This window comes from Corvus kubaryi, unplaced genomic scaffold (assembly GCF_017639235.1).
Source record: "Corvus kubaryi isolate FWS band 111438036 unplaced genomic scaffold, C.kubaryi_AGA036_p1.0 65089, whole genome shotgun sequence".
Taxonomy (NCBI): Eukaryota; Metazoa; Chordata; class Aves; order Passeriformes; family Corvidae; genus Corvus; species Corvus kubaryi.
In genome coordinates, this window is record NW_024581758.1 from 1 (window position 1) to 15,292 (window position 15,292).

Sequence of the window (15,292 nt, forward strand, 5' to 3'; positions counted from 1 at the left end):
GCCTCTGCCTTCCTTAGCAGACACCTGTCTTTCAAAACCGAGACAGACTTATCCAACGACCACAACACTATTTATCTCCTCACAAAAATAAAACAGCTTTGATGTATAAAAAAGCAAAGATTCCCTGACCACAAGTCATATTTTTCGGCTGTCATTTCACAGTGACATTACCATGACATCTTGGGAGACCTGGAGAGAAGTGGAGAATGAATCACTTGTCATGGCGTGGCCAACAGAAAATACCAAAGAACAACTCAACCCCTGCCTTGTCTATTAACATTCAGAGGTTATTTTCTTCTAATTTCATCAATTAGATGGATTCTTTTTCTAAAACTAAAAGCAGCCAGTCTCACACAGACAACAGTCTGAAAGACAAATAGACCTAAAGTATGCCAATCTACTGACAGCAGCCCTACAAAGCAACAACCCCTTGAGGTCAGTTGTTAATCTACACTTCCACTCCCTGTAAAACGAGAAGTACTGGTCCCCAGCACTACACAGATGCAAGCAATTCAAACTATCATATGGCAAATTACAGAGCCTCACTGATCTAAAGGAATCGCAGGGAGCAATTCTCCCTCAAAAGAATGACCAGCAGGTTGTTTGAAGTACAGGAGAAAGTCATAAAGAGCAATTTGTTTTTGATCTGCCACATAAGTTTGCCCCAGTCCATTCTTTTTCAGGGAGAAAGGGAGGAGTGAAGGAGGTGAGGGGAAACACAGAGGAATAGATGGGCTGAAGATTGTATTTGCTATTAACAGCACATTAGTTGACTGTTTAAGTGTCACTGTATTAAATATGTTGCAGGGGAGCATGCACACACATACACCTCTTCCTCATTTTTAGAAATAAATCAAGTAATCTCATCCATCAGTATACAGAGAGAGGTTTCTAAATGTATCTGTTAATTACCACAATTATAGTGAGCTGTCCCTAGAGCACGCTCTTTTACTTTAGGGGAAAAAAGTAAGCTTAATTAAAGTAAAAAAAAAAAAATTAAAATATGTAAAGCTTAATATATAATTCAAAGTCTTGACTTTTCAACATTTAGTAGTGTATCCTGAGCAGGTCTTAATTTTGACTGAATAGCAGAAAATCCTGCCGGGTTCATTTCAGGCTGCAGGCATTTGATACTGAACTGACCTCGCAGTATTTACATTCCCCTTAGGAAAATCTGGCATGCAGTCCAACTGGGGAAGATCATGTCTAACACTACTTGAGCTACCAGCGCTAGAAGCAAGCGGAGTAACAGTGAAAATAGTAGGGTGAACAATAAGGGCATGTATACAGAAATAAAATAAAAAGGAAGGGAAAGAGAAGGTCAAACAGCAGAGGAAGAGAAGAACTGAAGAGACTAAGAGTTGGAGACAGTTGTTTTTCTGATATAAATAAATCCCTAATTTTTTTTTCCAAACCAGTGGTGCAGAGAGGCTTTTAGACTACTAAAAAACCAAACTACTTCAGATCAAGGAAAATAAACTGCTCAGAAGACTTGAAATATTTGCCTCTGATCAAAACAAATTAACAGCTGCCAACTGCAGCTTTGTCTGCATTGCATTTGATTTTTTGTTGTGGTTGACGTATCTATGTCAAATTTGGACAGAGAAAAACCCAAACCATAAAATCCTCCATAAGCTCTGCTTTTGACCATTCCCCCTACAGTCCTAACAGAGACACTTGGTGAACCCAGCTGATAAATCATACCCAAAACCTATTCACCTCCTCTCATTACAATTTAGGTCCCTACTGCTGCAAAGAAATTAGATAGGAATACAAGAGCCAGTCAGTAAATTCTACTCCAATTTTTCCTCGAGGTGCTTAACCCATCTTCAAACAAGTGAAAAATTTTGTTTGTTCTTTACAGATTCACTTGGCCAGTAACATAATCTCCTATATACCAGGCCTGGTGAAAGTGTATGAGACAGGTTCTGAACCAATTCCAGATTAATTTCTTCACCTCCTTGAAAAAATAAATAAAAGCCTTAAGTTACCAGAATGTCTTTTAAAACCCCATTTCCAATTGCGCAAGGCAGCTTTTCAAGCAGAGTAATAAAAGCAACAGCTCTCCTCTAAGTTACTGATTGCAGTACTTGCCAAAACGATGGTACCTTCAATCCTCATTAAAAGTTTGAGAAGTCTCTGTCTGCACTAATGACCTACAAACAATACTGCTTAAAGTCAGAAAGAAAAAACAATTCCATCACTGAGCAAACACCTTCCTCCCCCTCTTATTTAAAACCAGGATGCTGATAATTCCAACTCCTCAGCCCGCTGCAATCTTTGCTTAGATCATCGAGGGCTGTGAAACACAGCAAACCTCACTTGGAGCCTAATGCACATCACCACTTTAATCAACAGACTGTTTTCTACTTGTGTCTCACTTACAGTTCTTTTTCAGCAACCAAACAGCAGGATTTTCAAGTAACTTACATATCTCAACTCAAAAATGTTTTGAGGCAGCAGGCACCCAAACAAAAGATTATAGTGAACAGGATAAAACACTGGCATTTGAATTGCTGAATTTGATAGCACTTTTTGTTGTTTTAAACCGCAAAATGAGCAATCAGAGGCACCAGAAATCCCGAATATCTTGTTAGACAGGTTTGGCACTCTCACCTGAAGTTGGATGAAAACGACAAAGTGAGCTCAATTGTGAAGCACATTACAGTGTTCAGCTTAGAATGCAAGAATAAAGAGCACTTCAGGAAAACGTTCAGATTTTTATTATATTTTGAAAGTGAAGCAAAATGCAAATATTCCAGGTTGAAAACTTGGGAGAGGGAGGTCTGTAGAAGAAAAATAAAGAACAATGTGTTCTGTATAAAAGATATAAACGCTACTGGTAACAGGAAGACCAAAAGGATACCCTTTCATTAAATTTGCATTTAAACAGAAGTCACTTTACCATACTACTAGGCATCACTCATCTAAATAATTCTAAAATGTCACCTTTTATGCTGTTTACTATGTACTGTGCAACATATTCTGCTAGAAAAGTAGGCAAATTTAATGGTTTTCTTGTCAGTTTATCTGCTCTTAAGAACAAAATACTTTCCTTAAACCCTCCTCTTTGTGGCCATCACTACAGAGAAAGTTTAAACCTGGGCAATTTTAAAATTCAGTTTACAGGAAAAAACCCTTTCATTTAGTAATCAACCTGTCAGACAGACAGGAGTTGCAGATAAAGAAATCCGAGGCTGCGTACAAAGGAAATAAAACACCTTTTGCAGCAGTGTTAGCACAATTCACACTCTGCTTCCTTCCAGCCTCATCCCCAGAGCACTTCAAGGCAAGGTTCATTAGGAGGCCTTGCTGATTGCAGGATTGCCGGCCCGTTTGCATCGGAAGCTGAGCAGAAGGAGGGACACAGGCAGGAGATAAGGCTGCACGGCAGTGGCCAGGACACTCCAGGTTCACCAGCCTGCTGCAGTCCCTAGGAATGGCTGTGTACCGAGGCAAGAAACCCCAAGGCAGCGCTTTTTACAGGCCAAAAACTACAAAGAGATGGCCCAAGACTCCCACTGATGAGTGGTAAGTATTCAGGCTCCCAACCTCTTCAAAGTCATTGTAGGACAATGTTAATAACTACCTCCTGTCTGATCTAGGGTAGCTTTAGCGACCTACTCCTGCAAAATTCACTGTATTAGGGATATTTTTAGGTATTGATTCAAAAATCAAATTCTTTTAACTCTGCTGATACAACAAAGAAGATGGATCAATCAATAAAAGCTGAAATGTTATTAATTACAAAAAAAAAAAAAAAAAAAAAGAAAAAAGTAACATTTGTGTGCTTTAACAGCTGAAAATATTTCAGTGTTTCACACCAGGTAAGCAACTGATACCCACATCAAGCAGAGAAGATATGAGTTTGTACCATAAGAGAGATTTCAGATCAGAACAGATGATATGAATATCTAATGAGGTTTAGCTTGCATCATTCTTCTGATTAAAATTCATCATTAAAATGAACACTCGATCTTACGACATTGATTGCTCAAACATGTATTTTTGTTTGCAACTTTCTTTTTCAACTTTCTGCATCAAACCTTAAAAAAAATTTCAACCAAAGAGTTTTATATGCATCTAGAGGTTTTTCCCTGTACATCAAAAAATACAAAGTAACCCTACAAAACGGTGTGAACAACATCTAAAATCCACGATAAAACCCTCCACCCCACAGTCTTAGCCATGAGGAAACCAAGTTACCCTTTTAGGCATTCAGGTAAATCAGATTAAAAGGTTTTCTTCTTCACCATAAACATTTGAGAGCACTGTGTATTTATTCTTGCTGCTCACAAAATTTTACTTCAAAGAGAGATTTCTGTCCCTTTTATAAACCAAGTTCATTGAAAAATTGTGAAGATTATACATCACATGTTTTTACTCATCTCAAAAACAGACTCTCAAAAATGATAAATGTTACAGACATTGGTCAGCAGTTGCATAATCTGCAGGATTTAATATAAAATTACGGAAAAAAAAATCCAAAATGACAGAATTTTGCTAGCAGTACAGCTCAGAACAAAATCCAAAGCTGTATTTTTGCAGGATTTGTGCAATTACAGTATCCTACTTATTCAGAGAGTAGTAAAGATGATAAAAGCTTCCAGGAAATACTGGAATGGAAAGATGGCAAAGATGGCATTTGAAATTAAAACTTTCAACCACCTTTTCTTACTAGGACCACTCTTGCCTGGTCTGACACACTGAAACATTTCCAAATAATAAAGCACAAAATTCGTTTTTAAAGCACTTGTTTATATTAAACATGATTTATAATAGATTCTGGAAGAAGAAAAAGCAGGGAGCCAATTTTAAAGGTTAGGTTGCTTGGCAATATACCTTTCCTTACAAATAATTGTTCTTACTAAATCACAGTGGAGAAAGCCATGAAGAACTAAGTTTGTGGAGCCTCCTGAATATGCAAGTGTCTCTTTAATTGTTTATATAAAGCTTCAAGACAATCACAGGCCACACAGGCATTCAAAATACCGTCTAAAAGCCTTTTTTTTTTCCACTCCACAGATTTCAAACAAGTATTCAATTCAAGTTTCATCGGTCTGGAGCAGAAAGATGCAACTTCACAACCAACCATTTAACCAGACCTTCCTGTCCTGCCCAGTACTGGGAAGCAGAGTTTTACTGGAGTGCCTCTGCTTTCAAGTTCCCATCCCCAAATTTCTACTTCTGATGGCGGCTACTCATGCAGCTTCTTCATCCCTCACCGTCAGTGTCAGAGAACACCTTCCCTCCAACCAAATGCAAGAGCTATGGAGAGAACTGAAAGGCATGGTTATGTCACACATTCCAAAGAAAGAAGGCAAGGGAAGAGGGAGAGAGAGAAGGAGTTTAAATTTAGGTATTTACTTACTGAAACACAGAAAAGAACACACATCCAGGCACCACGTTGGCAGAAATCCCAGCACTCTTCGCTTCCAGCAAGGATTTGCCTGAAGCTCCACAAGAGCCTTCTCCCCCTCTCACTCGCACACAGAAGCGAACTGAGGAGTGCTCTGCACTGCCAGCCCAAGTGTATCTCAGGTTTAATGAAAGTGTAATTCATTAGAATGAGAGCCAGGGTAACATAAACATGTGCAGGAAAAACAGGCTTGGCGCAACACCACAACAGACACCAGGTTTGATCAGCACAGCAAAACTCTGTCAGACCACAGGGATAAAATAAAAGTGGGCGCAACACCTTTAAAGCAGAAGCAGAACATAAAAGGCACCAGGTAGAATTTGGACCTGTAAAAGTTCTACCAAACAGAGCTACAATGAGTAGGCTCCTCTGCTGGCAAAGTTCACAAGGTACCTGCCTGCCAGGTGAGGTGTTTTTGGAAATGTCCCTCAGTTCCAGGTGCTGCAGGACATGGGTACCAAGATGGGGAAAGGAAAAAGAACCTGTGCAGCACCCAGACACAACAGGAAGATGATATACTGCTATGTGCCCCAAAATCATTCTTAAGAAGGCACATCAGTTATCTTTTTCTGCAAAGGGGGGAGGGGTTTGGGGAAAAAATTGCACCACTGTATTCATTAAACATTGCAGCAACCACCTACACGAAAGTTTTGACTGAAGAGCATTTCCTTTGCTTTTTGCCATCCTTCACACATGGTGAATACCAAAAACGAAACACCATCTAAGAATTCACTTCACTCTAGTAGATGTTGAATATATCTACTTGATCTGCTATTACTACTCAATCACCAAAAAAGACCAAAGCTAGGAAAGAGATATTACCACTTCAAAAACAAGGATCTAAAGCTAGAGACCAATTTACTAATTTGCTAACAAAATTCAAAAAGTTTGAGTGTCTTCCATATCTTTCTCATGGACTTCAATACTTCACATAGCTACATATGTATAGGTGTTTTTATATTTTTAAAGAATTATTCATTAATTCTTACAAGTGTTGAAAAACTTGGTAATGATTTAAAAAAAAAAAAAAACAGTAAGTTCCTGCATACTTTCAAGTCTCTCTTAGTGAGACCAAAGCATTTAAGGTATTGCCCAATTTAGAAACACATTGCAGGAAAGAGACAGCTCAAAATATCAACCACAGACGTCACAGGCAAAAAGAGCCTTTAGAAGCACAGTAACTACAAACATTCACATTTGATATTCCACCTCCCAGACTAACTTTGAAACAGGTTCCTAAGCCAGGGACAATGGGCCCTCCCAGACCTGCACACGAGTCAGACAACTCATTTTTGCAGGGTGAACTTTTGCCACCCTTCCCTCTGGGAAAAACCCCATTAAGTTTGCTCCCAGGAAATCAGCTCCCACTCCTACTCCTTTTCCTGACTTGCCACTGCTCCTTTCTGCCTGGTTGTCTCTCCCCTGCTCCCATGCTTTTAGCCTTCTCCTTCAGCACACCACTACCTACAACCTTGTCCTTCCACATCCAACCCATATGAAGCTGCTTCTTGGACGCAGTCCCACCTCTCCTCTGACCCGCACCCATTTCTTCCTGTGCCTAGAATCCTTCCACCTCCACACCCAGCTTCAGCTTTGTGGTATTTTCGGTTCTTGAAATATTTCAGTGGAATAAAGAAGCAAACGTTAAAGCAGATAATAAATGTGCAGGCATTCCCAAAAAGTTCTTCTTATCTGAACAGCTTTGCTCACTAGAAAAGGCACAGGATAGCTTGTGGCCATGTCCCAGTTTACTCATCTAGCCATACACCATTATTTGACCTACAGTCTCGTGACGTAAGAAAAAGAATTAAGTTTATTCTTCATTTAGTAAAATAAAGGTTAGAGGTAACAAAAAAGAACTAGATTTCCGGGAGAAAGCTGTGATTCTTAGCCTTGGAGAAAACCAGTTTGATCTGTTCGTATTTTTCTCAAATTCCATTTTTCCTTTCAAGAAAGGGCTTTTCTGCAAACACGACTGATTATTCTTTGATTTTTCTGGAGAAAGTCTCAGCCGAATGGGAAAGGATCTTTAGAATGCACATAAAAGACAAAGGTTCAAACGAAAGCTGAATTCTCAATGAGCACAGGTTTATTTTAGTAAACAATAGAAACTCAGAGCTGAATGAGATCTTATCCCTTTTAATCACTTAATAAATTTTCCTTGCCTTCCCAATTTTCAAGCTACATGTCTACAATAAACAAACCCGCACTGACAAAAAGTCTCTATAAAAGCACACAAAACCTCTCTTTGATGCAACAGTGAACTCACCTCGGCTTTGGCCAGGGTTTGCCAATGCCTTGATTCAGCAAGCAACAGGCAAAAACTGTTCTGATGAATACAGAAAAAGGTAAACTTCAAGAGGAAACCCTAAAAATGAAACTTCAATCTTCTTAATTCTTTAAGTTTTTAAGAATTTTTGCAGTCAAGATTTTGTACTGCCCAAAAAGTGTCAGTCCTACACCAAAGTTAAGAAAAATCAAACTGTAACATCCAAACAGTTTATCTAATAGTGCCTTGGTAGAAGTCAACCTAGGCAGACTGATGCAAAATTCCATAAATATCATCTTTGGATTGATTTTTAGTGTAACTTTATTTGGTAAAGCTCAATAATATAACCCTTGTTTGAAAAGAAAAAAAAATCAGTACAAAAATCCTAACTTATATTCAGAACTACTGCAATGAGAACCAAAAATGCAAAAAAAGTAAGCAAATGCCTGAGTTTAGATCACTGGGTTGTTTTAACCAACAATAGGGGTTTCTTAAACACATGCATATGCATAAATGCACACACATTTATGTGATTTTATGGTACTCAAACCCAGTGCTTGGGTGCCTAATGATTATGAAGTCATCACAAAGTCCTAAAAACATCAAGCTGGAAATTCTCCATGATCTTACTCAGTGAGAAGACTGAAGCCCATGACTAGGTACTTCTTCTCTGCTGAGAAGTATCATAATGGGATTGTCCCATGGGGTCCTTTTCCTTAGGCACTTATAAATAACCTAAGTCATTTAAGCTTCCCATACTACCATCCAGCTTAGGTGTGTTTTGGGGATAAAGCCCTTAACTTTTCAGGGCTCAAGAGTGCACAATATACTCAGCACAAAAACCAGTCCAGTGAAGGTTTCTAAGCAGGACAAAAGAAAAATACCAAGTTTGCTGCACCATAATTTTCAAGCCTTAGGAGTTTTACCATATCTTGGTTTTACTTCAAAATACAGGAGATTCACTACTTAACTGACAATAACTATTAAATGTTAAAATTGAATGTATCAGTTCTACAGCCATAGGGCCCCATATTCTGGGTAAAAGTTTAGTTGTATAAATACCAAACCAAGCATGACTTCAGCAAAGTTTACTCATGGAGTTCCCACCAAGTGCTGATGAAGGGCTGTCCGTGCACACGGCTAATGTAAAGTAAACAAAACCAGACTTTCTCACTCAGAACCCCTAAACAATGTAACCACATCTGAGAACACATGCAAGGTATCACCGCATTGCACATTTTTTAACTCCAAATAGCAAACAACACCTTTTGTCATTCGCATTTAGAAGAGGTGAGGAGGATGTGGCGAAAGGATTCTGTCATTAGTAAATATTCTACTACTCAAAAAACCACAAAAAATAACCTGCAAAAAAGGTCAGTCTTAGCTAGCATCAACTTAGTAGGACAACCCTACGCCAAAAGAAAACCACAGCATGCAATGGAAACAACTCCTTATCTGTCCCTGTTTTAGTGTATCTTTCCACCTTAAAACTAGAACAAATTCAATGTCATGGGAGAGAAAAAGAAATGTGTAAAATAGTCACCATTTGGTATTTACTTATTCTGGAAATGAGTGCACACATCCCAAGAAAAATAGTGTCCTTTAAAAATAATCACATTTCAATGCAGTCTGTATACTGAGTCATTTGTTTGAAATGCCAGTCCAAGGAATGTTAAGATTTAGCTGACGATTATCTCCTCGACATTATCCCAATTTGATTATACTGTGTTTACTACATCAAAGCCAAAAAAAGCACAGTAATAGATTCAGCAACACACCCACTTGGAACACTGAAGACCTATTATTAAAGAACCAGAAGAATAATTTTCAAAAGGTTTTTATTTTCAAACACAGTCTAGCATAAGATCTTACCATAAAGGAGGGTTGTTAAACACTTCCATTCAACCTACATATTTGAAGCTGTGCCTCAGAAGTTAGGTCAACTAATTTATGTGATCAGGAAACTTGACTATCCTCCTTGTCTAACTCTCTGACTGGACACATTGCAGGAATCCAACAGCTAGGTTTCACGTGGCTGAAGCATCAAAAAGTGTGACATTAACATTCATTTCCTTGTAACTTTGTAACTCACACAGAACATGAACCAATGTATTTCTTTCAGACTTAACCACAAACAAGCTTTCAAAGTTTATAGTTTTAACATAGTTTTATTATGGGGTAATCGACATAACAAAATACTAATATTCAGCAAATCAGTACACACAAATGAGCAGGTTATGGTTAAAAATCCACATGTGAGAGTGTTTGTACAGCAGAAGGTCACAACAGCCCATGCTGTTTGCCCCTCATGCAGAAGGCCCCCAGTAGTTAAAACTCAGACAACCAGAATTATTATAATCAACACATCACCTGGAGTTACACTGCCTAGGATCAGAAGACAGTGATTATAACGTTGTCACCCTGTCTACGTTAGCTCTCACATCCTCTCTAGCACCAGTAGGGCTGAATTTGAGACAGTTTTAAAAGGAGAAGCTATCACTGGGCAGGAATTCAAATTCAGCCTGAGACTCTACACAACAAACCAGTATTTAAGTAAGGATGCCAAACTGGTCAGACCACGTGAACCTTTCGGCGGGCCTGACAACACCATCCCTGCTATCCTCCTACAGCTATCAAATCACAGAGAAGTGTTTGTGCAACATGTTTTCAAAGGCAGCACAACTTCCAAACACAAACGGAGCTATTTTGTGCTGGCTATCAGCAAAACAATCAGCTCCATGTACATCCAAACAGTTATGGTAACACCTTGAACAGGAGATCTTGGAAGGACAAGAGTACACAAACAACCTACCACTCACTAAGTCTGTCCAGAAGAGCATCAGTCACTCTACAATAGCGGTTCACATACTTTTTTTATTCCAGGAAAACTCAAGTTGTCATTTTCCAGTTACTACAGCTGGCTGACACACTGCTCATAGGTTTATTCTACAAGAAAAGGTTCCACCTCAAGGTCTAGAAGAATTATTTTTTTTCTATTGCATATACACACAAACACAGCTTACTTTAATTCTTACTTGTCTTCATTTAATGATCTTCACAGAACTCCAGAGGTGAAACTCTTAATGGATCCCTGTCCTCAGTCTGGTGTATTTCTGGTCAACTGCTGCACAACTCGTGCAATGTAAATTGCAAGAAGGCAGAACAGAACAGGAAAACAAACATGTTGCCTACTCACAAGTAGTCTGCCCTCCTAGACACCACAGCACCTATTCTGGTCAGATTTTTGGGAGCATTACTCTTCAGTATGTGTTTCTAAATTTTGTTTAGGACCAAATCAAACACACTCATATAAAATAAACCACGAAACACATAAATAACGTCCACCTCATGCTGTCTACAGCGCATCTTACACAGAGCAGCAACCTTGTGCTCAACACTACAACACAGAAAAAACCTACCTGCAGCCAATAAACTCTATTTGTAACCTTCACTCATAAAAGTTATCCCACTGATGACATTATTAAAGACAGCAAACCAAACACACAGTGCAGTGAGTAAAAACTCCTGAATGAATTGAGAAAAGCCTGTGAATTGTTAAATAGAAGAAAAAGAAGCATATTAACCAGACAAATATACATAGCTGCCACTTAAAAATTTTCCAGATAAGGATGGTCTAACTATCTGGAGAGGAAAAGCTTGTAAGAAGTTTGTACAGATCCAACCAATGCACCCACTGGACTTCTACACAAGAGCTTTATTTTCACGTCTCTCATCCAAAAAGACAATACACACAGCAAGCCTACCACAGTGAATGTGCTCCTCAAAACATACTACAACCAGAACAAAAAAAAAATAATGGAAATCAATGCTAGAAGCAGGAGGTCTGCAAAGAAAATGGCCAAATTAAACCTTCAGTGTGGCTTCAAACAATGTAATTAGAGAACAGGGCTGAAATCAAGACTCTTCTCCCAGTGATGAAGAAAGATCTTGCCTTTGTGAAAGCATTTATGGCACGAGAGGGTACACACACAAATGTCAAACAGACAAATTCAAGGTATTCTTGGCTTGCAAGGACATTTGCTGCTAGATGGTTACACTTACAGCAGAAATTGCATTTGAATCTGCATCCTCAAACAGCTTTAATTAACAAAAAAAGTCAAGAAATTGTTTTAGCTGTGCAGATTCAGTAAACAAAGGACTACATACCCTATGACAGATTAGGATTTACAGGATAACAATTAAATACAGTTCAAAATGCAATCGAAATTAGTAACATTTAGACAAACTAATTGAAAATTATAGTATTGTGACAAACATTCAACTTACTTTACATAGTATCTTGCACCTTCAAAAGTATACGCTTCCTCCCAACCTGTGGGTAAGTCTGGAAAACAAGCAGCAAAACATTCCAATTACCTTTTGAAATGGTGCTAGCCATACTGGTCTACTCCCTAGCACTAGGGTAGTTAAAATACTGTGCCTGATTCCACGTGTCAAAACCTTTAGTCCCAGGAACAAGTATTTTAGAATTGACTCACAAGACTCTCTTACTGTCAGTTTTGTAAGCAAAGAGAAGCTACACACGTGAAAATCTGATTTGGGGTTGTCATTCTCAAATAATAACGAGGATGGTTTAAGTCTGCCCTTGTTTAACGTTCCTTCCTTTGACCAGCAACTCAGGGTCATCGCCAGATCTCCCTGCCTTGAACTTCAGCAGCCTCAGATTACCTGGCAGGCAGAGACCTAAACAGAAATCCATCTGGCTGAGTTACATGCAAGTCACAAGCTTCTGAACAGGCACAGTATCAACTACACCACAGAGCATTAGCATTGTGTTAGCATAATTCCACCACTGTTGTGACTAACAAGTGTTCCTGCAGTGTTTACAACTCTGTTGCGTTTTACATGAAAATAATTTTCCATGTAAATCTAGGGGAGGATGTGGGTACATCTCTTCCTTTCTATTACCACTTCTAAGAGTCAGGAGTCCAGATAGAAAAACCCCATACCACTAATGGTCAGTATTTCTCAAGTAACAGCCTCCTGGTGCAGTGGAAGCTCTGGAGATGTTGGGCACCTCCATGCACCTCTAGATGCACCACTACCCTTAAAAGTTTACCCCTGTCAATAAAAACAATGATTGATATGTAGCACTCTCTCATTGAATTACAAAAGCAAGAATGTATTTCCTAAAGACAAAAAAAAAAAAAAAATTCAGTCTGGGTTATGCGGTGGTTTTTATCCCCCCCATTACTTATTTGCTCTGGCTGCTTTTTTCTTCACTCCCGTCTTCTCCAGAACAAAAATCAAGGTGTCTTTCAATAACGACACGGGGCAAAGTACGGCAAACAGGAAGTCTCTCCAGCAGAAGTATTTATGGCTGCTGTAAGAACTTTGCAAAAAATACCCTTCCAGTGCTGAATAGCTCAAAGAATAAAAAGCACTCCAATTCATAATGGAGGACAAAGCTTTCCTCACCATCTAGAACATGCCTCACAGAATTATTTAACAGAGAGCTTTACAATAATATACATCTGCAAAAGAAGTACTATTCACTCAAAATTGTTTCTTAAGAGAAGACATTCTGAACATAATTTGACTAGGCTCCAAAACAATGGTTAGAGCAAAAGAAGAGATAAACCCCAGAATTAATCTGTTTGATTTTATCTATGTATGGAGAGATTCATTAACATACATGAATGATGAAAACTATTGGAACAGATTTGGTTTTTAGACACTTTGGCATCTGATTGGTAAGCTATGGTCAGTGTATCCCAAGGTCAGGCCTCAGAGTCTTGTGTTCAGAAACAAGTTTAATTTACCTGATGATAACTCTGCTCTGTTACACACAATACTCCTGACACTCAAAAGCAAGCTGCATTTCCTTTAGAAGGCACTTAACGGCAGAAACAAACGAGACACTTGGAAAATTACTGTGAAATCATCAGTCAACAGAGACAGTGGGAATAGTTTAAAAAAAGAATTAACACTCAGCTAATGCTAGTGTTGAACAAGCAAAGCAGCAATGCACTTCACACACATCTGCCCCCATGCATATTGCTATAGATGAAGGCCACTTTCTCAATCTGTGCACTGAAAGCAGGAGAACAGAGGAGCCTGATAGCAATCCGTAGTTCCATTTCCCAGCATTAAATGACTTCTTACAAACAACAGAATCTTCGTTGCAAATCAAACTGCAGAGTTCTAATAGCCAGAAACCTGTGGTTTTTAAACTATTCCCAACTCAAAAAAAAAAAAAAAAAAAAAAGAAAAGAAAAGAAAGGCTGCCCATAAAGGGCTGTTTCTGATTCCTCAATGCATAAGTATTAACCAAACATAAAAAGCAAATAATCTGATACAGACCAATTCACTTGCAGATTTCCCTGTGATTATCCAAGTGATTATATACATGAAAACAACTGCACGTATTACTACACTCCACCACCTCCCAGTGGCATATGCAGCCTGTGTGCAATTCCAGCAGTCAAGAGTTTGGCTCCGGGTCCTCAGAGTGTCTGCTGTAAATCCTCCTCCTCCAGCACCTCCTGCTGCTACTTCTCCAGAGTGGAACAAACAGCAGAAGCAAAGACTGATTCCACCCTCCTCCCTCCAAGTTATTTCTAATGTTTCAAGTCCCTTTTCCTCCTACCTATTCCACCTCTCTCAGTCACTTAGAAACCACACAGACTCAGCCTAGATGGAAGCACAGGGAGAAAAAGGGTTTCTAGGTGACTAGCGGAATCAGCCTCTACATTTCTAGTACACCTATCGTGGTTAAATCTAGGTACTGCTGGAAATAGAAATACGATGAGCGGTTTCATGCTAAACTGAGGAAGGATGCTGTGCAGGTGGATAACCAGGGCAGCCAGCAAGGAGCACGAGAGGAACGAGGCGGTCTCTAATGGTAACTATACAGTCTCGTAGGGGTGATACAAGGCAACGGAGGGAAAGCAGAGACAGATACATTACACAGGCGCAACTCGGGGGCAGGGGAAGAAGGCGCTTGAAGAAACTGGCAAGCGGGCTGGACATGCAGGACTGCACGGCGACTGCAGCGCTGCTCACTCCGCGGGGAACAACTGCGCGAAGTGCGGGGAAAGCGGGATCAAAGATGTCCCGGGGGGCTGCGGCGGCTCCGCGGGGACCCCGGGCTGAGCCCGCCCGGGGCAGGGGCGGGAGGGGGCGGCCGAGCCGGGGCAGGGCCAGGAGCTCCGGGCAGGGCTCCGGACTGGGCTCCGGGCAGGGTCCTACCTGCGCTGCGGCGGTGCCCGGTGATCACGGCCTCGCCGGTGAGCGGGTGCAGCCAGGTCGTGCTCTTCGCCTCCTCGCTGCGGGGACGGACACACGGACCGAGTCAGGCAGGCGCAGCCCCGCCGCCCCCTGCTCCCCCCCCCTCCCCTTCCCCGCACGCCCCTCCCGGCCCGGCCCCGCTCCCCTCCTGGCCGGCCCCGCACTCACTTGATGAAGAAGACACGGCCGCCCTGGCTGATCCCGTAACTCCAGCTGCCGGGCAGCGCCCGCAGCCGCTCCGCGCTCAGCTCCGCCATGGCCGAGGCGCCGCAGCCGGGGAGAGCCGAGGGGAGCGCGGGCGGGGGGGCGGCGCGGGCACGAGCAGCGAGCGCGTCCCCGCCGCCGCCGCCAAC

At 40.7% G+C, this 15,292-nt stretch overlaps 1 protein-coding gene across 1 annotated transcript; it reads right to left on the reverse strand.

Moving 5' to 3' along the window:
• Positions 1 to 7,486: 7,486 nt before the first annotated feature.
• LOC121673012 (pleckstrin homology domain-containing family A member 5-like) lies at positions 7,487 to 15,283 on the reverse strand. The gene is made up of 4 exons (XM_042046026.1): positions 15,108 to 15,283; positions 14,901 to 14,977; positions 11,976 to 12,033; positions 7,487 to 9,723 (listed from the first exon to the last, which is right to left on the reverse strand). The coding sequence occupies exons 1-4, from the start codon at positions 15,194 to 15,196 to the stop codon at positions 9,645 to 9,647; spliced, it is 303 nt and encodes a 100-aa protein (XP_041901960.1). The 5' UTR covers positions 15,197 to 15,283; the 3' UTR covers positions 7,487 to 9,644.
• Positions 15,284 to 15,292: the final 9 nt, after the last annotated feature.